This window comes from Mustela lutreola, chromosome 5 (assembly GCF_030435805.1).
Source record: "Mustela lutreola isolate mMusLut2 chromosome 5, mMusLut2.pri, whole genome shotgun sequence".
NCBI lineage: Eukaryota > Metazoa > Chordata > Mammalia > Carnivora > Mustelidae > Mustela > Mustela lutreola.
Genome location: NC_081294.1, coordinates 109,618,940 through 109,643,461, shown reverse-complemented (window position 1 = coordinate 109,643,461; position 24,522 = coordinate 109,618,940). Strand labels below are relative to the sequence as shown.

Sequence of the window (24,522 nt, the reverse complement as noted above, 5' to 3'; positions counted from 1 at the left end):
ACAAAATACATATAGGATGATTCTACTTGAAATTCAAAAGTGTGCAAAACAAAACAATTTGTTATTTACAAATGCAAGTATGTGTGATAATACTAAAGAGAAAAGTGAGGGAATTAAGTCATTATCTATGGTTGCAATTGGAATGGGATTGTAAGGGACCTGCAGGGTGCTCCAAAGATGTGTGGACAGGATGCACAGTGTTCTTAAAAAATACACTTGGGGCACCTGGGTGGCTCAGTGGGTTAAAGCCTCTGCCTACGGCTCAGGTCATGATCTCAGGGTCCTGGGATCGAGCCCTGCATCAGGCTCTCCGCTCAGCAGGGAGCCTGCTTCCTCCTCTCTCTCTCTCTGCCTGCCTCTCTGCCTACTTGTGATCTGTCAAATAAATAAGTAAAATCTTTAAAATAAATAAATAAATAAATAAAATAAAAAATACACACACGCACACGCACGCACGCACACACACACACGCACATGCACTTTGAGGGTGATGTTGCCAAGAACAACTAGTATCTATTCAAGAACAAGACACCACTGAGAGATTCCTAGTACCGGGAGGTGAGGATGAAACCCCTGCAACACAGAGACCAAGACAGACTACATTAGCAGATAACAGAGGGGTTAAACCACTCTGCTCTTCCCCCAGGACTGCGCAGCACCATGTACAGAGGTCTTCCCTGAGCTGCTGGTTCCCACAGTTGCAAAAAAGAACCCGGGAAAGATAATCAGCCTGCCCCAGCACTATGGGATGCTTTGTGGGAGCCCTACTCTGCTCTTGCACTGCAGGGCTTACAGAGGGATTTTGGGGGTCCAGCCACTGGGAATCCGACTGTGACTGTGAAGGGGGAGGGGCTTGAAATAACCAGCACTTATTAAACTTTAGCAGACTGTACTGCCTCAGGAGTAGCCCCCAGGCAGCAGTTTTGGTTACCTGCTGAGGCCAGGCAGAGGCACACTCTGATCATGGACCTTGGCTGGATACAGATCTGTCTCATTCAGATCCTCAAATGAGTTTTGCCAGGCTAGAGGCTGGCTTGCCCGCATCCAGGCAAGGTGCTGAGTCACAGCCTCATCTGGTATGGAGAGTGTCTTCCAACTCCTCTGATCAGGAGGGCTGATGACAACTCCAAACAACCGAGTTTAAAAAAATGGACAAAGGGCCTGAAGAGACATTTCTCCAAAGATCTATGAAAGGCCAAGAGGTCTGTGAAAAGATGCTCAACAGACTAGTCATGAGGGAAATGCAAATTAAAACCATAATGACATCACCTCACGCCTATTTGAATGGCTATCATCAATAAGACAAGAGATAACATACTGGACAGGATACGGAGAAAAGGGAACCCTTGTGAGATTGTAAATTGGTACAGGTACTAGGAAAGCAGGGGAGGAGGTTTGTGGGATCCTCAAAAACGTAAAATTGAATTGCCATATATCCAGCAATTCTGCTTCTGGGAATGTACACAAAAGTTACAAAAACACGAACACTAAAAGATATCTGCATCCACCATGTCTACTGCAGCATTATTTACACTAGTCAAGATGTGGAAACAACCTAAGTGTCCAGCAGTGGATGATGGGATAAAGAAGCTGTGGTAGATGTACATACATGTACAGTAGAATATTATTCAGCCATAAAGACTGAGGAAATCATGCTATTTAGGATAACATGAATGGGCCTTGAGGGCATTACACTAAGGGAAGTATGTCAGACGGAGAAAGACAAATACTATATGATCTCCCTTACATGTGGAAGCTAAAGCAAATCTAAAATCCACTTCTAAATATGTGGTTACCAGAGTTGGGGGTAGGAGGTGGGGGAATTGAAGGAAAGTGTCAAAAGGTACAAACTCCCAGTTGTAAGATAAATAAATGATAAGGATTTAATGTAACGTGATGACTAACACTGCTGTACGGTACATAGGAAAGTGGATGAGAGTAAAGCCTGAGTTCTCATCACAAGCAGAAAAATTTTTCCCCCTTTACTCTTCTTCCTTTTCTTTTTATTTTATCTATGTGAGAGGACAGATGTTAGCTGAACTGTGGTAATCATTTCATAATATATGTAAATCAAACCGTCACATGGTACGCCTTGAACTTATACAGTGATGTCTGTCAATTACCTCTCAGTAAAACTAGGAAATATAATCCTCTTTACAGGTATTTAATTCAAGTAAAATTACTTGGTTCTGTATGTTTAAAGATGTCTAAGATCATCTAAAAGGAGAAATAAGTCTTTTATTAAAGTCTATAGACATTAATAAAATTCCCCAGAGTATTGATTAATAAAGAGTTAAGTCTCTATGACTAAAATGATAGTAGGATGATAAAATACAAGAATCATTTTTGTTTTGTTTTGTTTTGTTTTCCCTTTAATGAGGTGGAGTCCCTATTTTACAAATCTCTTTCCCCCTCAGAAAATGCAAACCATAGTGCTGTTTTTGTGAAACATTTGTAGCTATAGGGCTGTGGTGGTCATCCTGGGGCAGTTCTTTTCCTCTTCCTCCCTCCCCAGAAATAGGTGGTAAAGTCTAGAGACACTGATGGTTATTACACAGCAAAGGAGGAGGGTCTGGAGGGGAGGAGACTGCTACTGGCATTCAGTGCACTGAGGGCAAAAATGCTGCAAAACATTCCGCAATGCACAGGACCGCCCCCACAACTAAGCATGATCTGGACCAAAAGTTGAACAGTGATGCTGTTGAGAAATCCTGCTTTAGGAAAAAATAACAGGGGAAATAGATGAATGCTCTCAGATCACAAAGAGAAAAGTGTGACTCCAGGGAACATCTAGAAATGGAAGAAGACAAACATGACATTCAGATTAAGGTGAACAGTTCATCAAAGACTTCTTAGACTAGGAACAGGGAAAACAGCAAACACTTGGTTTGCTATTTTCACGAGTCCCATGGCAAAAGTGCAGAAGTAATGCACGTGGCCGAGGAAGCCGCTCATACAGAAGGATATTCAGAGTTGGTTCTGCTTTAGGTAAGAGAAGAGCAGAGAGAGTGACAAGCTGGTAGCTGAGTTTCATCCGAGCTCTGTGTATCTCAGTGTTTTCTTTCTTCTGATAGAATTTCTTACTATTAGAGTTGAAGTCTTTCCTAAAATATCTACAGAGTGTATATTTTTAGTTGATTATTTTTTATCGAAAGACAAAAAAATCGAATGGATTTCATTTTTTGCATTTGTATTCTTACTCAATGAAAAAGTCTGGGTAAAGTTAGAGGCAAAATTTCATGTTCTAAGACCATTATCAATTGTAAGCAGGTTTAAAAAAAATGTGATGGAATTCCCATTTTTTAAATGAAGAAGTCGGGATAGTGTGCCTTAGAAATTCAAACATACTGGTCAATAATAAAGACTTTTTAAAAATCAGCATTTGTAATTTTATCTATTTAATGTCAACTGAGTAATTCTTATTATAGAACTTACATTTCAAGTGTTATTATTTTATCATACGTTGAAGGTATTCAGCCAGAGAGAGAGCAATGCTGTTTTGGGCTATTGTTTACACCCAAGGAACTCCTAAGGCAATGATGAAAAAATTCAAATGCCTGCCTAGAAAGACCAGGCACTTAACCACAGTGAGGCAAGGAGCAAAGAGCTGGAGACTGTAGTCCCCACGGAAGGAGGATGGTGGTTTTGAGCACTCGTAAATTTGCACATGGACCAAATGTGCAAATGTACCAAATGTACATTTGGTACTGGTACCAAATGTACCAGTTCTTATTTTTTTACAAAAAATCCAGATTATTTTTAATATATCCCAATTTTTTTTGTTGTTCTTTGTTTTTATTTAACAGAGAGAGAGAGAGAGATCACAAGTAGGCAGAGAGGCAGGCAGAGAGGGGGGCAAGAAGCAGGCTTCCTGCTGAGCAGAGCCATCCCAGGACCCTGAGATCATGATCTGAGCCGAAGGCAGATGGTTTAACCCACTGGGCCACCCAAGTGCCTCAATATACCCCAATTTTTAAATGTTGACAACTAATTTTTCTTAATGTTCTCCTCATCAGAATAAGCAGGTAGATAGTCTCTTAGACAGCACTTTGTTTTTCTGAAAGATATTGCCAGGTAGGTTTTTTGTTGTTTTTTTTTTAAAATATAAATGCTACATTGTTATCTTAGCATCTCACATCTAAAGTAAAGACATTACTGAAAATAAACTTTTCAAATGTACTGGAAGAGTGGAATATTCCAGAGGCAGCAAGAGATACCGTGCATGATATCCAGTTCGTGTCTTGAAGTGATGAAGGTTATTCTTCCTGAATTCACTTGATAACTAAAATGCAGATCAAGTTCTTTATTAATTAATCATTACCTGTTCCTTTTTTGCAGGTATAGGTGAGATGATAATTGCAGGGAACATCATTCCACTGGCCGTTCTCATGCCAAATGATTACGACACAATCTTCTCCAGCAGAGAAGAAGCTGTCTGGCTGGTTGGGCCTCCAGTTCTCATATTGCTGTGAAAATGGAGGAAGAACAGAACTAACTACTTGATTGTTAAAAAGTAGCAAATGATAAAACTGACAGAGACATGACATCACAACAGAATTAGAAAGACTCAACTTTTAAACTACCTAACTGAAATTATTTTAATGGTAAAGAAAAAGACTTCTATGCTCCAAGTGGAAAACATCTGTATCTCATTCTCTCTTCAACAAATATGTAATTTCTTTTTCCTTTGACAGTAAGATAGGTCTGAGGAATTTTGTTCTGGTTATCTTAGATGTTTAAATATATAATCAATGCTTGACTTTAGAAATGTAATCATATTATTATTAGATGTAACAATATTAATGGAAGTGGAAATAGAAAAAATCCATCACTCGTCACTCCGTCATGCTTTCTCTCGGGCCTTATGCACAGATATAATTTTATGTAGTTGTGATTATAGTGTAATAGGATTTTTATTCTTCCTTTTACATCTTTATCACTATAAAATGTGTTTTCTTGCCTTATTTAATGTTATTGTTTTTATCTAACAATAATTAAAAGACTGTATTTGGAAAGATAAAGTCAGAGAAGAAAGAACTGTATGTAAGGGTAAGGCAATTGTTTCCAATTCAGGGCATGTCAAAAAACCAACCAACCAAACAACCAACCAAACAAACAAAAAAAGCACAATGGCTACTTTTATGTCTTTTGAAAATGTATAATAAATAGATTAGAGAATATCAATATTTTTTTCTTTCTTCTCAGAAAAACAAATAGCTTTTAAGACCATTACGTATGGTAAAAACCTTGATCTTTGATAAAATAATTTGTGAGAAGATCTAAAGTTTGAAAGCTTCCAGATTAAGAGACCTACTTTTCCTTCAATTTCTTTGCCTCCCTTTGCTTTAAAATCCTCCTTAATCATGCCAAAATTAAGATAGGAGATAAGAGATACCTGCTATGTAAAAAAGAATCTTTGGGAAGTAATAAAATTGGAATGAACCAAGATAAGCTTAATAAAGTTACTGTGGTGTTTTAATTTTTGTTTTGTATTTTTGTGGGTTTTTTGGTTTGTTTGTTTTTACCAAAACACAGAATGAAGGGTGTTTTTATTTTTCTGGTGAAAATCCATGAATTTTATGGACTGAAATCCAATTCTAGTAGCCTGAATGGTACCACTGAATTGGCCTTGGAAAGGTTGTTCACAGGACCAAAGCGTTTTTGACTGGCAGGTCTCCCTGCGACCAGGAACTGACATTTGCTCTAAAATGGGTTTCCAATTATTTCTCCATTTTCTTCTCTTTGCTAACTGACCTCCCTTTTCATCCCTCACCCTCCACTATGTTTGTTCTTTTTGCTATTCTTTTAAAATAGATAATAAACAAGAAAATGGGAAAAGAAAGAAATATAAGTCATATTCAGCCTATTGCTGGTCTATATAACTAAGCGGCCTTTAGCAGATAAATTGAAGCAGGATCAAAATAAAAATTCTTACACTAAATGAAATTAATAAATTAAAAAAAGGAATGCCTTGAAACTAACAAAGATCTGTATTTAATACTTTCTAATGGCCAAAGGTTCCAGAGTTCCCGAGATACTTATGGATATTGGAGCTCAATAATTTCTAGGTAACTTTCTAACTAACCTCTTACATGAAACAAGTAAAAGTCCTCAGAGTTGGAACATTTTTGAAGATCTCAATAGAATGTGCAAATTATGCAATGCTCCCTGCTTTCTTGTCCCTACCCACACTGCTCATGTCTCTTCCTTGCTTTGTCTTCATAACAACTATTAACTTCTCATGTCCCATATAATTTATGCATTGTATTGTTTTCTCCTTAGTAGAATGTAAGCTCATTGATGACATGAATTTGGGAGGTGCCTGGGTGGCTCAGTGGGTTAAAGCCTCTATCTTCAGTTCAGGTCATGATCTCCTGGGATCAAGTCCTACACTGGGCTCTCTGTTTGCCAAGGAGCCTGCTTCCTCCTCTCTCTCTCTGCCTGTCTCTCTGCCTACTTGTGATCTCTGTCTGTCAAATAAATACATAAAAATGTTAAAAAAAAAAAAAGACATGAATTTGGGGTTCTTCTGTTTACTACTGTATCCTTAGTGCTGGGAATTATGCCTGCACACACTGGTACTGTTTAATAAATAATTTGATATTTAGGAATAATGAACAATAGCGTGTGTTGCTTTCTTCCTTATTCATATCAACTTCTACTTGAAGATGTTGCTTGCGGCTACCAAATGCTGGGCGAGACAGGCAATACCATTCAGGAAAACAGTTGGTAATACATATCAAGAGCCTCAAAAAGTTCCAACCCTTAGACCCCCTAATTCCACTTCTAAAATTCTATTCTAAAAAGTAATCAGAGATGTGAACAATAGTTTATCCAAAATGTTATTTATACTAGCAGTAAATGGGTAAAAATCTATAGAGTGAATATGTATTCAATAAATTATGGTCAGACAAGTAATATGTTATGTAGCCATTAAATTACTTGTCTGTGAAAAATACATAAGGAGACAGAAAATATTAAAAGATGTGTTAAGTTAAAATTAAAAATCAAAATACTAAAAATATACAATGATCCAAATTTTACAGTTACTCTCAGATATAGCTGTGTGTGTATATGTGTGTGTGCACGCATATGCCCATGTGCATGTCTGTGAAAGACCAAAAGGAAATGCAGCAAAATGTGACAAAGTTTATTTCTGAGTTATATGAGACAGAGATAATATTTTATTCCATATATTCTTATACATTTTTCACTTCCCTAGAGTGAGCATAAATTATTTTTTGAATCGGTAAAAATGAACATTGTAAAATGATCTATACAGCAATCAGAAAGAACTTGTAAAATTCTTAGCTAAACTTTTTCTGATCTAACCTCAACAAATATCACTTCAAGTTACCAGTTACTTGACTGCCATGGATTTTGCAGCTGACATTTCTTCATGATCTGAACAATGATCGTCTCATTTTCACACTGAAATGAGATTCAGATTCCATGCCACTGAAGTGATTCTCAGGGCTTAAGCTGCCCAGACTCAGACCTCTGGTAAAAGATTTAATTGTTTTTGGTAGGAATTACATTTGGCTTGCAACAGTGATTTAAAACCTGTGTTCTGTGTCATTGCTTGGGCAGAACTGTGGCTTAATGGTGCAGGACCAAACTTTGGGTCTGTGGTTTTTACAAGAATGTCTGATACCCACAGGCATGTCACACTATTACCTCATATCTGATAGCTCCATTGTGCAGATTTATTTTGGCTAGGATGCTTTGGTTTTGCTCCATGTTATTGCCTAACTAACTTAGTAAAGGAAACTTCACTTTTCTGAATAACTTTCTTTGTTTCTCCCTGAATTCTTTATAGCTTTATTTTTAATGTCACTTGCAGGAGAAAGGGTATAAAAAATAAATTGTTGACTTCAGGTTTAAAAATGTATATTTTTCACTAAAGTTAAATGTTAGATAGAGATCTCTGCTCAGGACATCAATTCTGAGTTATAAGAATGTAATAGAGCCTCTCTCATATAGGCAGTGTCTTATACATACAGAAATGTAGATTCCTGGAATGAGCAGAGAAAAATACCCCACTCCCATCTTGATGTTTTTTCTTTTCATTTGGAATTCTAAGCAGACATCCTGCATGATCTTCCCTAAATCAACTCTACTCTAGGGCTGGATGGGAAAACTAAGAATTATTCCAAAAAAGCCAGCATAGTTTGCAGAGAATTCATTTTAACACCATCAACAAAAACAAATGCTGATCAGACCTCTGAATGTCTGTGTCTCAGAGACTCATGTGCCCCAACCCAAACCCCAAACTCTCATTGCCTTGCCAAGAAAGCAGAATTAGATGAAGACTATATCTGAAAAGAGAACGCTAAATTACTTTGCATTTTCATTCTCTTCTACGGTAAAGAAAATCATGACATAAGACTCAAGTAGTTGACATAGAAGAAGCCTCCTCAAGGTAGAAAAATTTCTAAATCGTCTATAACAAACTTGTATATTATTTTGTATCAGTATGAAATTGCTTCATGTTGTCTACTGTATGACAAAGAGTTCCAGTTAAATGACTCTTCTCTGTATCTGTAGAAAACAAAAGTGCCAAAAAAGACAACTATTTCAATTAAATCGGATTTAATAACTTTTCAGTTATTGCTTTCTCTTTCTTTTTCCCCCAAATGGGTTCAAACAAGTCAACTGCCAAAAGCATAAAATGATTCAAAAAATCCTGGCCACAATCCAACAGCAAAGCATGGTTCTCTCACATGAAAATTGTCTCCACAAACCAGAGAACTCATTTTGAATCAGTCCTGATATCAAGAAGAAAAACTCAGAAGAGACCGAAGTTATTCACCAAAATCTATCAAACTTTATAGATGTTTAGCTTACGTTGTTCCAAATAATCTGTATTTTATTGTAAAAAATTTGTTTCTGTCTCACCTTAACATAAAACCAAAGAATTAACCTGCAAGTCCTCTGGAGCACACAAGAATTTCCTGTCTGCCAAAACTCTTCGCTCTCAGCAAGGGACCTCAATTTCACAGACCTACAAGGGACCTGACTCATTCTTCTCAAGCAGCATGGCTGAAGAGATATTTTCTCTTCCCAGTGCTTTGCAAGTCTCCAACTTGATTCCATAAACACACTGAGAAGGATAAAGTGTGTGTGTGTGTGTGTGTTTGGGGGTAGAGGTGGGGTCTCTGCTTTGGAAAGTTATTAACAACCTACTCAAGTTAGATAGGGTTGACATCCTTTCAAGGTGAATCTCTGGTTATATAGTGTCTAGGAGTCCCAACTATCATTCAGAGATACCGGACACACTTTTTATCTTTAAAATACACACCACGTGGCCATGATCAATGGCCCTAAAATCTCAGCAGATAACTGGTATCACAGGCATGAACAAACAAATTGATGATAAAAATGTAATGAGACTAAATTGACCTTTTCCTTATGTGGAGATGGATAACTGCCTTTTTTTTCCTGAGATTAAAAAAGCATTATTTCAGAAATATACAAGATTTAGAAATAAACCAGGTCCTTTGCTTTGCTTTAGAAAAGGAGTTTCTTGGGTTCAGCTTTGAGCATGGCTCTCAGTTAAAGAAAAGAAACAAGATATCCAGTATTACTCAGTTACTGCTGGGACAGTCACAACCCAGCTGGTCCTTTACTTGATACATATATAAGCAAATCCATTTAGGAGGAAAAATGCTAACAGCTAGGTGGTGAAAAGGAAAGATGGAAGCAAGGGAGGTTCTTGAAACACAGACTGACTTAGCCTTATCCCTCCATGTAACATTCCCAAGAGTATGTTTGGAAAAAACAAGTTTTTTAAAAAAAACATCTTTCCAAGAGAGTGTCAATTCAAAAACCAAAACTTTGAAGGTACAAGGTCATTTTCAACCTCTAGTAGAGAAAGAATCCCAGAAACATTGAACTCTTATTTTTAATTTTAATTTTAAATCCCTTCTATCAGCATCTTAAAACAAAGAAGTTTTCAAAGCAACTGGTCCTATTCAAACTTCATTGATAATTAACTCTTCTCTGTATCTGACCCATTTCAAATTCTTTTCACTGAGTTTTAGGATTTCTTAACTTGGACAAATAACTATAAAGAATAATCAGCGGCACTACTATTTCTCCTAAAAAGTTAGATACTCTTTAGAATTTTTTGATTTCCTCTTTACTAAAAAGAAAGCAGAATTTTCACAGATACTAAATAAAATTGAAGTTCATCTTTTTGTGAAAAAAAAAAGGTGAGATTTACCACTATCAGTCACAAACACAGAAATACAGATACACAGAGACACACAGACCCCTACAAATACAGTACTTCTTGACACTAGAGAAGAATTATCTAGGATAATTAGAAAGGCCTCCTATTTCCACAGAACTATGTGGCAGATAGTTCCACCATAAATACAATACAGAAGATCCAACATGTTTAAATTGATAGAGGAATAAATAGCAATAGACCTCTTGAGGTGCTAAAATCAAGCTATCTACTAGAAAGACATGAGCAGTAATTGAAGAATTCTTACACACTAGTAAACAACTGAGTACAGTTCAAGTTTGAACCCGAGAAAGAAGTACAAATTATTTCATATTATGGATCTTTAGGGTCTCTTGTTATGACTGAAACTGCAAATCTTGAATCTGCAGCCACCAAGGACCCACACTCTATTTGTCTATCTATCTATATATCAACCTATCATCTATTTATTTATCATCCACCTATCCACCTATTTAGCTATACTTCTTCAGCTTAGACAGAGTCACTTTTTATTCTTTAAAATTCCCTATAATTTAGATTATCTTAAATGGCCAATTAAAGCCTCTGTGTTTTAGAACTATTATGGATTTTGCCAAGTACACTTAATAAATCATACACATTCCATTGATAAAAACCATTCTTGACATTTGTCCAGTGAAGCTGTCCTGTGACATAATATATTATTGTACTTGTTGGGAAAACTTCCTAAGTCTTCCAGCTATAATTTAGAATCTTTTTCCATGAAGGGTCTAGTCACTGCTTTCTACTTACTCTCCCTCCCCCAAACACTGTTAATTTAATTCACTGTAAAAAGTTTCACAAGAAAACCAAAAAAGTCCTCCAGGTTCACATACCAGTGAAACTGGCCAAGGAAAACTTTCCACTGTGTTCTCATACTGTGTATGAAGTGAAGATATGGGAAAGACTGGATCCAGTATTTGCCTCAGTTGTTGGGAACTTACTAAGCAGGTGGCTCCGTGTGTTAGCCTCACAGTGCATTTGAAAAATCATCTAATTTCACATCTAACTTTTAAGTTCACAGTATAATGCAGACCACACTAGAATTTTTACACTCAAAACTACTCAGGAACTTACTTCACGGGGAATATACTATATTCTTACTAGATCTAAGTGGAGTTCTGGGTATGTGGTTTGAAACACAAAATACAATATGGCCACTAGGTGGTGATCTCTATCCATTATTATATTATGAATTGCCAACCAAGTTACTTAACAAAATTTAAAATACCCTCCTCCATCAGGATTATTTCCTTCCTGTGGCAAGATTAAAGGGTTATCTGTGGTATGTCCTCTCAGTTTTGTGAGGGAAAGCATAAAGAGAATATTTTGCTAGAAGACGGACCTCAGCTAAACAGGATTTACCCATGAGATTGCTTTCTCTTTTGCTTTAGGTCATGGCAGCTATAATCTGAATTTTCTATCTGATTGGAAAGTTCATCTATAATAGTTGATTTTTCTCCATTTTTCCTTTTAAAATTACCAGATTATTTATGTTTACATCAGTGGTGAAACTGCACTGGAAGCAATGCCGAATATATATTCTCCACCCCAAATCCTTACGGCAGGGCGGATCATAGACAAATACCTATCTGTGCACGCAAATTAATGTCTGCAGTGTGATTCACATGTTTTTTTTTTTAGGCAAAAACGTACCCAGACTAGCCACAAAAAGTGGCACCTGGACTCAGAGCTGATTTCTCTCTGCAAAGTCCTGTCTGTCATCACCTGGCACTGAGGGTGCCATGGCTGTGCTCTCACAGCTCCAAGTAACACCCAAACACAGGCGATGCCAAGGAAAAACAGATAACCGCTAAGTATAAAAGCAAACTCCACAAATAGAAAACGCTTTCCCAAGAGGACTGCTTCCCCATTTGAAACATACGCTGATAAGAAACCACCTTTTCACAAAATACAGAACTCAGAATAATTGCTCTGGGTTACCCCCAGCCTTTCAGAACAGAGGTCAAACAGTTATCTGCAAGGAAGTTAGGAGGACTACTTATTACAGAAATCAAAACATTTGGTAACTTTAAAATGCTTTTGTCCCCCCTAGATGGCTGTGGTACACAATAGGCGTTTGTTTCCAGTCTGTGGAGGGTATATTTCACTTTGTTTTATTTAACTCCTGGGGGCAAATGACCTGCCTTCCAGGAGAGATACACCTCTTCTGATCCTGATACTTGCTTAAGGTTACTCTGGCCGGGGCCTGCTTTATTTATGTTTTCAGGGAGGTTACGGTTTTCCTGTTGTCTTTCACACCAAAAGGAAAAGAGCAGCTTTGTTTTTAATGGAGAAAGAGACATTTGTTTTGGTGTCATTGCCCTGGGCTGGCAGGCTGGAGTTGGAGCCTACAAACTTAAATATGCTGAAGGGAAGAAAAACTAACTTGGGGTCTCCTGATAGTTGTTAAAGTGCCAATATGCCCATTATTTTGCTAGCTGGCAAGTGTCTGTGCGGGAGAGACAATCTGGCAGCTCTCGAGTCCAGCACTAATCTCGTGTAATAGCATGAGCTCACTGGCCTGCAAAGCTGTAATTATCAACAGCATTTTCCAAAGGATGTGAGTTCCTCCCACTGTGAGAGCACTTGGGTGGGTGGGGGGATGGTGCAGACAGAGCCCCAAGGAGCCCTTTGCATTTAACTCCCATCTGAAATGGTGCTGGTGGGTTCCTTCACCCCAAGCTTGTTTGCAAAGGTCTTCAGTCAGGAAGTGCTAGGATCCCATCCGCATGCAGTGGGAAACTGCCAAAACCCATTCTACATTTTTGTTTGCCTTTTCCGTGAATTGCGCTAAAGCAATTAGCAATTAAATGTAAATTTCTGTATGGGATTTTAGAGGTTCACAGAGCACTGCTGGAAAAGCCTCCATGAGAAGGACCTACTGCATTGATAATTTTCTGAAGGGTAATCTTGTCAATGATGAAATGATTTTCCGTAAGTGTTCTTCCAGCTACGTGACCTATCATTAGCTATGTGCACTCAAGGAAAGGCAAGGCAGAGATGAGGGTTTTGAGTTCTGGAACCACTCTGTGACTTGTTTTATTTCACACGCAGAATCACAAGAACCAGTTCTTGGTTTCCAATCAAGCTGAACTGCAACACAAGTACGAGTTTTTATTAAGAGCTCAGTGGTCTTTTGCAGAACAGAAACTGAGAATTCTTTCACTCATGAGTAATGTGTTAAAGGATGAGGAAACAGCATATGTTTTCCTTGGCTTTTAGGTTAATATAATGAAGCCTGTGAGGCTTAACATAATTAAATTAATGTTGATATGCAGTGTGACTTGTTCACAGAGAAGTGGCATTGGACTCGGAGCTCAAGCCACACCACAGCGGACACACATCCATCTGCAAATAATTTTTCAAAAGTCTTCTAACATTTTCAGGTAGAAAAAGTAAAACTGGAGTTTTTGGTTTGGGGCTTTTGTTTTTCATTGTTTTCTGCCAAATTGTGGGCAATCTTTTCAAAAAAGCAGAAACCTACAAACAAGCTTGGAAAACAGTGGGAATTAGTTCATACTCTTGATTCTCTTTTCAATGTCCAAGACATCTGGGAAAGGGAGGAGGTAGGAACCTTTGTGTTTATAAAAGGGGAATAATACAGTCCTGCAGAAGAAAAATAATGGTTTATGACCTGCGACTTGTTACTCCTTTTCTCTGCCCCTTTTAAGTGTCTCTTCCTGAGTTTAGGGCTATTTCTTTATGGTTTCGACCTTTTTTCAAAGCTGGGTTTTCTCACAATACTTTGTGTGACAGACTGACATGTTTATTTATGAAAAAAGGGACGTCTGTATTTGAAGTCAATCCACAAATCTGGCTCTTCTCATGCATCAACTCTAACCAGGAGGGTAACCCATTGTCCCAAAATCCAGGTGTGCAGCTTGCCAGTGCTGAACCATGCTTATCCAAAAAAAAAAAAAAAAAAGCAAAATTCACTTATTTTCCAGAAAGAGCTTTCAAGTGCAAAAACACAACAATTAGCCTTTTGCAATCTGTCTCATAACTATCAGGAGGTAAGATGAGTTGGTTAGAGCTAGAAAATAAGGTATTTATGGTTCTGTGAATTAGGAACGCGTTTGAGAACTTGCTGGGTGGAATGAGACAAGTGCAGAGAAGAAATTTTTGTTTCCTCCAGCAGTATGCTGGAAAGTAAAGGAGGCCAGGATACTTCCTGGGAAGCTGACAAACCAGCAGGCAGCTTCTCCTGGCAAGGCAGAGTGCCGACAGAATAGAGATGGCAGAAGGAAATGTGTAAGGGGCATAGGAAAAAAAAATTTTTTTTAATGCCTAAGAATAAAGTCAGGGATTTTTTTTTTTTTTTTTTTCACCAAACAAATCAAACTTTGGAAGTTCTTCAATATTTTTAAAAGGGAACTGGATTGTCAGTTCCGTTCAATCTTCAACCTCTGGCCAACACTATCTAAGGTGACGTTTTTCTTTGAACTGACCGCTTCTGATCCACTGAAGCATCCAATCCCCAGTGGTGAGGGGTAAGCTTTGATGGTGCTGCAGAAACTCACTAAAGAGAAGAGAGAAGGGACCAGATTTTCCTGTCAGAATTTCTTCCTGATGGTCAGAGAGAGGAGGGAGCAAGACAGTAACAGTTGTCACCTGAGGGCCACAGGTTGATGTTAAACCATCAGCTGCAGAGATCTGTTATACAAAGTAGTGTCATGAAGGCACCTAATAGTGTCTAGTCCCTAATTGTGCTATCCACAGACACACCATAGTCTATAGTTGAAAAGAAAGTTGTGGAAATGATTTTGCTAGGAAACACATAGACAGGGCAGGATAAATGACTCCAAAGTATTCCTGATGTCTGCCTCTCTCTGTGTTTGAAAGAACAGACCCAGAGAGAAGGTGAATAAATGAAGCTCTGTCCAGCCTCAGGCAACCAATTCATTTTTGGTCGACCAATCTATAATAAAATGATCTGATAACATTCAGCAGTAAAATTTTCTTTTGCTTGTTTTTGTATAACAAGGTTTTTGTTTGTTTGTTTGTTTTTTGTTTTTTAAGTCATTTTTCTTTAGAAAGTGCAATGACAGAATGTGTGCCTATCTTGAAAAAAAAAATTCTCTTCTAAGTTTTGAGTAATTGTTGGTTTCCTAAAGCTTCATGGAAAATCTGTCCTGATATAACTCAAACCCGCAGGGGTGGCAGAGGCTGAAAAGTTTGCTTCCCATTTTTTTCTTCCCAGAGCTTATTGTAAATGTATTCTTGGGACAATCATGGACAAGACTGTCATCATTTCTAGTAGGCACATCTGATTTCCTTTGGGTTAATAACTTTTGTAAGATGTATTATACCCAGCAGTATATATCTGTCTGGGGAGAACGTTTTTTTTCTTTTCACCATTTTTGAAATCTCACCTACTATGTTTTAAGTTTTTCATACTGGTACAACATTAAATAAAATATTTAACTTAGATGAACAAGAATTGTCATAAAGAGAGTCTGCTAAAATGACTCATGTAATGACTCAACATGTAACAGTAAGTTGGCCATTTAATGACTCAACATGTAACAGTAAGTTGGTTAAGCAATGTATAAATATTAATTATCATTAAAAAATTATTAAGTATCGGGGCGCCTGGGTGGCTCAGTGGGTTAAAGCCTCTGCTTTTGGCTCAGGTCATGATCCCAGGGTCCTGGGATCGAGCCCCACATCGGGCTCTCTGCTCAGCAGGGAGCCTGCTTCCTTCTCTCTCTCCCTGCCTCTCTGCCTACTTGTGATCTCTGTCTGTCAAATAAATAAATAAAAATCTTAAAAAAAAAATTATTAAGTATCTATTTTTGTCAACAATTCTGCCAGGTGCTGAAAAAATAGAGATGAAAGTTACTCCCTGATTTAGAAAGCTCAGTGGCAGGAAGTCAGCCCCACAGGGGATGGTGGTAAGATGGCAAAGGGACACAAGGGGCTTCTGGAACACAGTGGAGGAGCTCTTAGTCACACCCAAATGGGTAGTCTTCCAAGACGAAGGAGAGTCAGCTAAACATGGCATTTGAACATTAATTAAATAAAATTAGGACAAAAGATAAGAACATTCTAAGCACTAGGGCAAGGCTATGCAAAGAAATTCAGGAGTTAGGTGTCATGGCTCATTCCAGGAACTGTGAATATTTTGAGATGATATAGCTTAGGAAGGCAGGTGGAATTGTTGGGCTTGGTATAGCACACTAATAATCAGAATTTTATATTGAAGGCAAGAGGAGGGTATACAAAATTTCAAAAAGAGAGTAACAAGAGTTCATAGCACAGGGAGAGGCAGTTCATAGGCACTGGAAACCAGATCTGGGGGAAACACTTCAGACTAGTCATTCATTTAACAATTAGGTTAAAGAAAGAACTTAAAAGTCAGCTAAAAGTGTAGAAGCTAGATAAGAAATGTTTGTTTAAGTTTGCCAGCTTTAATGTGTATTTAACTTGGATGGTTTAACTTAGTGTCTTTGAAGACATTACTTGGGTGACAAGAAAAGTAATTCATTATTGAAGCTATTTGTCAGTTTCTAATAAAGCACTTGGGGCATTTCACTGTTAAGAGATCAATAGTCAAGTTAAAGAATAACTCATTAGTAGAAAACCAAGGGACAAATTGAAATGTGACTAGTTATTTGAAAACCAAGTAACAAAATAAAAATTGAAATGTGTTAGGAGAAAATAACCTTAATGGAAATCACAAGGGTAAGGCTAGACCCAGTCTCTGCATTGAGTACACTTTTGTGAAACTTATTGGATAAACACCCCAAATAATAATAAAAAAGGACTTCAAAGATACAACAAAAGCAGGAATATGGCATGTTATCAACACCATATTATATGGGCCAATAATGTGGAATGGGTCCATCAGAATCTGAAGAACAAGGCAATTTAGATAACTCAGCCAAATAACATTATTAATTTAGTATAAGCATATCAATTGATTTAGTCTAGCTAGAAAGCATAATCATGTAAATATGATATAATTACACTGCAAGCTTATTGGAAGCACAGTTTTATTATTTCAAGAAAAGAAATTATTGAGACTGAAAAACCTAATATAAACTAGTTTGTTTTTACTGAATTGTAGGACCGAATAATAAAAGATGATATATGGTAACTATCAAAGGTTCTTTTTATTTTAATACTGCTCTACCTCCCAAGGAGAATAAGCTCTACTAAATCTTTCAAACAAAAAATGGGGGCAAAGGGAAGAGGGGAGAAATCACTTTAAAACATAAACAAAGTCCTTAAAATTGCACACAGTCAAGGTAACACCATTTCCAAGTGTAAGCAGATACTGCTTTCCCTTGAAAACGTAGCATTTACCATTAGGGATTTTTTTCAAAGGCAAAGACACTTGGAGTAAACAGCGAAACAAAGAAGACCTATTTTATTCAAAGCCTGCAAACATATGGAACCTGTTAAGGGGATGGTGGCTGCAGACAGAACTACAAACGAGTTTAAGAGACACCTAGGCCGTCTCAGAAAGGAAGGGATAGAGGCAGTCGAGGGTGGTTACAAAAGCAGAGTGGGCCAGAGATCAGTCAAATGGGAGGGAGACAGGCTGTTGGGCAGATGGTCTTTTCTGTTCCAAAATGTTCAAAGTTAGGGACACTCCTTAGCACACTTTTATTTGACACAAAGAGGGAATTAAGAAGAGACCAAGGATCTGTTAGAGTGCTTTCTGGATTTGCTTGTGTCATTTCTTTGATACATTTTCCTTGTTTATGTAATTCATCTGCTGCCTTCTTCAAACTGAGGGCTTCGTTTGATGCTTTCTTCATAACCTTTGGGTTTTAATGTAAAAATGTAAACTAATTTAGGGTAAGGTTCACAGGAACACGAGGGATGTTATCTTCCTCTGGAAAATTTCCAGAAGATCAAGATTTGTTTCTTGCAAAGTGTAATGCTTGCTTATTTACTAAGTTGAAGACCAGTCTAGACCATGGAAATGGCAATGAAGTTATTTTTTTACAGTATTTTTCATAGTCCATTAAAAATTAATGGACACAGAAAAAAAAAATCGTTGAGTTGGTTTGCTTTGGCATAGTGGAATAGTGACATTTGATGAGTGAAGCTCCCCTGAATGGCACTTGGCAGGAGAGAAAGGTTCCCTGAGATGTTTTAGAGACCCCAACACAGCTACCAGCTACAAGCCGATTTCAGTGTCATTAACCAAGCTCATAGGTAGTATATGGCCTTGTCCCAGACACCATAAGAAAGAAAAGCAAGCACGAGAACCACTTCTTTGAAAAGTTGAACTGCTAATGTCTAGAAACATACAAAAATGCCATGAGTGAAAACAAATCAATTCTATATAATCAACAACATATTGGAAGTTGGGGACTTTGTCTAATCAGAGCGGTATGTAGCAGATGACAGACTTCACATACATTATATCTGGCCAAATGCAGCTATTCCAGGCTCAGGGCAAGAACACACATGGACACCATGAGATAAGTTGTGGTCAAGGTCTGCAAGGCACAAGTAAGGACCAACCAGAGCCCTACCTGAGTCCTTGGCTTTCTAGCTTCTGTAATACGGTTGGGACCTCACAGGACCCGCACTTTTCAGCGGGCTATGTATAAAGGAAAGTGTGTGGGAGGAAAATCAACAGAGGGTCTTCAGACCCAAATAATCCCATAGGAACGAAATATTCTTTCCACAAAAGAAAACTCGACAAATGTCTATACTTTATAAAAACACATCAACAAAATTATAAAAACAGTTTTAACATACAGGGAAAAAATCCTTTAGTTTTTATGTTCATATATATATTAAATTAATAAAAGCAAAATAGTCCACCTTCAGTTAAAATTAATATAGAAGAACTCATGGCCTACTAACCCATTAATCTAACTGACCAAAATTATGTCCCCTGAAATTACTATTCATTTTAGCAAAATAAAAATAAGCAGATGCTACAACTGCAGATATACCATCCAGTTAGGACCATTATAAAACAAGGAGTATTGATCCAGAGGATGTGGTTCACATATCTTAGTGGGAATGTATTTCATGGACAATCTACCTTCCTTGTTTTTTCTGCATCTTGCCAAATGACCTACATTTGGACCTGAGTGACAACAGTCCAGATTAAAGATAAGGCGTGATGACACAGAGAGGGGAGGCCAGATTTTGTTTCAGGGTTGCTAAAGGCAAAATGTAATAAGGGATATAATTTCAAGTCAACGAGGTGCCAGCCAAAATAAAGCATGGCTTTGGAGACTGGCTTCAACACTTAATAGCACTGTGACTCTGGGCAAAAATTTCCAGCCTAACTGACCTTCCCTTTCTATACCTATAAAACACTTCATACCTCTCTTACAGATTATTGTGGGGAATACATGAATGCAAGGTGCTGAGTATAGCAACCGACACAAAGACGAACTGAGCGGTACGTCCGTAAGAACATAGAAAAGCTTCAGCAGACAGAGTAGAACATCCAAAAGCAGAAATTCCTTCGGCATCTGTTCTAAGGATGAACTCTACATTTTGCCAAACTCATTGAATCCATATGAGTGGCAAGTAATGAATGAAATTTAGGCACCTAAATAAATTCACACAAAGAGCTTAAACATTATTTTCAATTCTTCCTGTTATTTATCTAATTTAGAATTGAATTTATACTTATTGTCCAGCCCAATGGATCCCAACTTGTCTGCATTTCAGAGTCACCTGGAGAACACGTGGAAAATACAGCCAGCCATCGGCTTGTAGCTTTAAAAAGCAAAGTGGGGTTTTGCTTTAATGAATTTGAGTTGATGCCTAGGCACCAGTTGTTAAATTATGTTCCCAGGTGATTCTAATGAACAGCCAGTACCTAGAACCACTAGTATATAGCTAACCACACTTGAACTATTTTTAAAAAATTATACTCATAATTATTCAGAGTAGTGACTCCAAACAGGTTCAGCTGTCCCAAGAATCTTATTTCAGCCAATTCAAGTTTGGGGCCAGTGTTACCATTCTACTTCTTTCTTTAAGAGGCAGAAAAAGCTTAAAATATATAATTAGTCAGCAGAGTTTGAATGGAAGAAAATCCACAAGATCATAATTCAGCAATCTTTTTTAAGATGAAAAAAATGAGCATCTTGGTTTGGATAAAAATGAGCCATGCCCCATAGATTTCCAGTGCAGTTATATAAGAGGGAAAGGTAGATTTTTTTTTTCAAGGCCTTTTCTCTTACATTTATTCTTTTCCCCCTTTTCTTTAAGCTGTAAAAAGCAAAGATAACCATCTGAAAGATAAACCTGAGGCAATTCTGCTGCTGATGTGGTTTTCCAGTTCAATGGACTCTGATACACTCCTCTTTCAAAGAGAGCCACAATGACTCTGTTCTAACACTCATCTATCTTACTGAGTAAACCTGAGCAAGTCACTTAATAGGTCTCAATCAAGTACGCCCCCTGTAAAATGCAATCAGCACATGCTACTAAGTTCCCAGAATTGGTGTCATTTTTCATAAGCAACTTACCAGTGTGCTGCCATCAGTCCAACGGAAGTCATGTTCAAACATCTTGTCATTGAGGCCTATCCACTGATAGTCATGGCCCACGCCTAAGAGAAGGGAAACAACAGATATTTTTACCCATAGATGGATGAAATGTATTAAAACTATTCTCAGAGTGAATCATGCATCCTCTTTTCTGGCTGGAATTTTATTTAGTTGCTCATAAAAATCTCTCATGGTCTAGCTATCTTTTGTTCTTCTGCCCAATGTGCTTTAAACTAAAAAGCTAATTCACAAACATTGAGAAACATTAAAATATCAGACATAAGAAAATAATTTCCCTAGCAGTTTACTATAATTAAATATTTTTCCTTCCTTACTCATGATAAAAAAAACTTTCCATTTTTTTTAAATTAAGCTATGCCATTGGCAAAAATTCAGTGACCCAATAAAATGTGACAGATCATTCCCATGCTAGCCTCACTTTGGAAGCCACATGTTTCTTCTTAAAGCATTTTAAACAGCGAATACCTAGACCAGACAGTTCTATAAAATTGTCTTCAAAAATAATTAATTTCATCATGAGATGAGTCACTGACAAGAAAACCATGCAAGAAAGTTAATTGAACCTCTGTACAGATTGCTACCTAACAACCAAACTTCTGAAAGGCAGCAAGCATTATGAGAACATATTTAATAGGGCATTGAATGATGCTTCATATAAAAAAAAAAAAAACTTCTACATATTTGCTACATAAAAGCTAGCTGCCCTTCTCTTTGCTATAGTTTAAGTTATTCAGCAGGGCTGGTAGTAAAGCTTCATTCGCTTTCACTCTCCATTTGTTCATGTTCTTAACATGAAACCCACTTTCTATGGCCTAAAATCATTATCAGCATGGATGAGAACCAATTTTATGCAGAGGGTAGGATTAGGTTGCTATTGACAATTCAATTTTAATGAGTGGGATAAAAAGAACTGAAAGCGATTTTCTCCTTAACTCTGGACAACATGTGCACATCTTCAAAATAGAACTACGAAGGCAGCCGTGACAAGAGTGAGATGGAACCATAGAAGTGGCCATTTTCATAAGTCAGAAAATGATCGAGGAGCAACGTCATTGGACTCCACCTGCAGCAGGCTGTTTCACCCACTATCGCTGAAGACCAGGAAATGCTTTCCTCTGTTAGAGATGAGTGTTTCTCAAAGTCGGGGTCTCACGTAGGAGAGATGGTTTTAAGTAGTTCAGAAGAGGGATTTAATAAGTTGAACTGCCATGGAGGAAGCTACATCTGTTCGGTTAGATACAGAGAAAAGGAAGAAGTAGGGACACAGAGCGAAGCTTCAGGAACCCTGCATCTATTTGGTACATACGGTTCACAAACATCTGTTCTTCATGAGACAGGATGCTTGTGAGATGCGCGCCCTGCAGACGGCACTCCCGTTCAGCTGCATCCCATGTGCGCCGATGGGCGAAGTATTTGTAGCACTGCCCTTGGAATTTGTGCCAGCCGTAGTCACACGTCTCTGTGTCTGGAAGAAACAAGGCAGGGGCTTAGTAACTTCACCTACGTCACTCAATCTAGCCTCACGGATCTGAGCGTTGGTAAGAAGACCTAAGCCAGTATCAGTGCAATGTCCCTGAAGTTACATGTTAATAAATTTGGTCATGATGACAAAGAAAGTATGATAAAGCCAGCTCGCTGACTCCTGCCAAGTGGGTGGCTGTACGTCTCTGGACGGAAGAAGCAGTATCTAACTGCAGTTTCTTTGTTTAGAGCCAGTGTCAGCAGGAAAGAAAACTGGCAGAGGGGCCAGACAAAACTTCTCAGGACGCAATGTCTACTGACTCACTTGTGAAGCGACTGGGGCTAAATCCTCACCAACACAACTTTTCTGAAGAGAGCCATTCAAGTGATAAGATAAGAATTCTGGCTAATAGGATTATGAATGCCCTATTTGAATAAGGACTTCAAAGGCTCAGTAAGTAGTTCCTTTACCGCTTCCCAGAGAGATCCGCTGGGTGGCCACAGGATCTTGTCAAATAAGATTTACAAAGAGGAAAAAAAAATGTCATCAGTAGGCAGCTTATGGGATATAGCTAGGACTGCTGGCCTTTCTCTGAGGGAGAGGAAATATAAGTAACTCTCTGTGTAAATGCGTCAGGATTTTAAGTTTCTTTTAAGTTTCTTAAGAATTAAATAACTTGGGTGCCTGGGAGGCTCAGTGGGTTAAGCCTCTGCCTTCGGCTCAGGTCATGATCTCAGGGTCCTGGGATCAAGCCCCATGTCGGGTTCTCTGCTTAGAAGGGAGCCTGCTTCCCTTCCCCTTTCTCTGCCTGCCTCTCTGCCTACTTGTGATCTCTGTCAAATAAATAAATAAAATCTTTTTTAAAAAAAGAATTAAATAACTTAAGTTCTTCAACTTCATGCCCACCTTCCACCAAGCCATACACACACACTCATATATATATATATATATGTCTGTTTATATATGTGTACATTATAACCACTGTCCTGGTAGGATGTCAACATTTTTCAAATAAATCTAAATTTTACACTGACAGGAAGCTTCGACTGTACTTTCTAGATTCTAGCATGCCAGTTTTTAAATACTTTTACAGGAAAGTAGTTGGCTCAACGGTACGTATTCAATTATGATCACTGGAAATACTTTTGACTATCACAAAACATACCTCACAAACCCACTGCACTAGTTCCATGCAAACACTAACAGAACTGCAAAGTTTATAGAATTTTAGGCACCAAGAAAATTCCAGATCACCTAGGAACTGCCCTCCCTTACTCTAATCTTCCTGGTTGATGAAGGAAACAAAATCCTTCTAGATGAAATACATGCTTTCGGTATACGTCAGACCTGGGGGCTGAACTGATAGTCAGATCGACTCCTGTCTGTCACACCACTCGCTCCTCTTTCTGTAATTGTGGGAAAGTATGCATTCTGAGAGCTTTTCATGTTTTCCTGGCTCCAGGGATTTTGACCATCGTCATACAACAGATGCAGCTTATCTCGGAGAGCGGGCTTTATTTCAGTTTAGTCTATCCGGCTTCTTGTTTGGTTATGGCCAGCTGACTAACTGGTTTAGATACTGCGCCCTGGAAGTCTGAGTTTTACTAAAGTGTTTCTGGAGACCACCAAATCTTACAGGAAAAGAATCAAGGCACAGCTAGATGATTTGGGATTAAAGTAGTCCCCAAGGATGAAGTGCAGTTGGGGGACTTAGATGCTCTAAATTTCCTTTTGCGATGTTCCCCGTGGAAGGATTTAGAGGTGAGGTAGGAGGGGTGGGGAGGAAATGGATCTTCATATTTGAGGGAGTTAGTTTATAAAGAAGGAGAACTGGAAAGATTTTTTAGAAAACTCTACTGCCAAAGTCAGTAATGTGATATCATAGCAGCATAGCTTGCCTTAACCATGGAAATTAATAATATTTTAAGACACAACTTAAAATTCAAGAGGATCCCTACCTTTCCGAATAAGACATTAGGAAAAAAAAAATTCTACTACACCCTCATATCCTCTTTTAACCCAATGGTTTAGTCCAGTCTTCTTTCTTTGTGTTTTATCATTAAAACAGATTATCATTAAGTATTTTTTTCTCTTACACCAAAAAACCCAAGGGATCATAAAATTCAGATGCATCACCACATCATTGGTATAATGCCTTCTTCAGTTAACAGGTGCATATATTCCTATTAGAACACAGGTCCAAATGAGACTGCTTGTTGGTTTTTGCTAATTTTTTTTTATTCATCTATCCTACTGAAGCCATAGACTTACGGTCCTAATGATTATGAATATATGCACAAACACTA

The 24,522-nt window shown here is 38.0% G+C and overlaps 1 protein-coding gene across 5 annotated transcripts in view; it reads right to left on the bottom strand.

Annotated features, from left to right (window-relative positions):
• Window positions 1-24,522, bottom strand: part of VCAN (versican) — a 109,654-nt gene that overhangs the window by 5,294 nt on the left and 79,838 nt on the right. For all 5 annotated transcript variants that reach the window (XM_059175410.1, XM_059175413.1, XM_059175412.1 and 2 more), the window contains 3 exons: window positions 22,061-22,219; window positions 20,713-20,795; window positions 4,322-4,466 (listed from right to left, as the gene is read on the bottom strand). In XM_059175410.1, coding sequence (XP_059031393.1) covers window positions 4,322-4,466; window positions 20,713-20,795; window positions 22,061-22,219 — 387 coding nt within the window. The remainder of the gene's footprint in view (window positions 1-4,321; window positions 4,467-20,712; window positions 20,796-22,060; window positions 22,220-24,522) is intronic.